Genomic DNA, 394 nt, shown 5'->3' with positions numbered 1-394 from the left:
TTCTCTCTCAGCCACTTCTCCCTCCATCTGTCACCCACTCTCTCACTCGCATCCCATTCACACCAGCCTTGTCTCGAGTGCTGTCACTCGTTCTGTCTCACTCACACACTCCTCTCTCTCTCTCTCCCTCCCCACCAGGTATTGTGACCTTCCTGGGACTAGCTACTGTGGTCTTCTCTGCAGCCCCACACCAGTCTCTGCAGCTCCTGGCCAGCCCACACAGTGTAATCCCTGCAACACTTGGCCAACTATTGTCTGAAAGCTTCCTCAAACATCTGGATCACAGGTCAGTATCACAGCTCCGTTTCCAACACTGTTCCTCGTCAAACACTCCCAGGGACAGGGCCAGCACGGGGTTAGATACAGAGTAAAGCTCCCTCTACACTGTCCCCCC

General features: G+C 54.6%; 1 protein-coding gene across 1 annotated transcript in view; it reads left to right on the top strand.

The window, feature by feature from the left end:
- Positions 1-394, top strand: part of LOC125482452 (serine/threonine-protein kinase 36-like) — a gene marked incomplete at its 3' end in the record, with an annotated part of 5,088 nt that overhangs the window by 2,528 nt on the left and 2,166 nt on the right. Inside the window, exon 4 of the mRNA XM_048594528.1 lies at positions 139-286. Coding sequence (XP_048450485.1) covers positions 139-286 — 148 coding nt within the window. The remainder of the gene's footprint in view (positions 1-138; positions 287-394) is intronic.

This window comes from Rhincodon typus, unplaced genomic scaffold (genome assembly GCF_021869965.1).
Source record: "Rhincodon typus isolate 14 unplaced genomic scaffold, sRhiTyp1.1 hic_rhity00010552, whole genome shotgun sequence".
Taxonomy (NCBI): domain Eukaryota; kingdom Metazoa; phylum Chordata; class Chondrichthyes; order Orectolobiformes; family Rhincodontidae; genus Rhincodon; species Rhincodon typus.
This window is presented reverse-complemented; position numbering and strand designations above follow the sequence as displayed.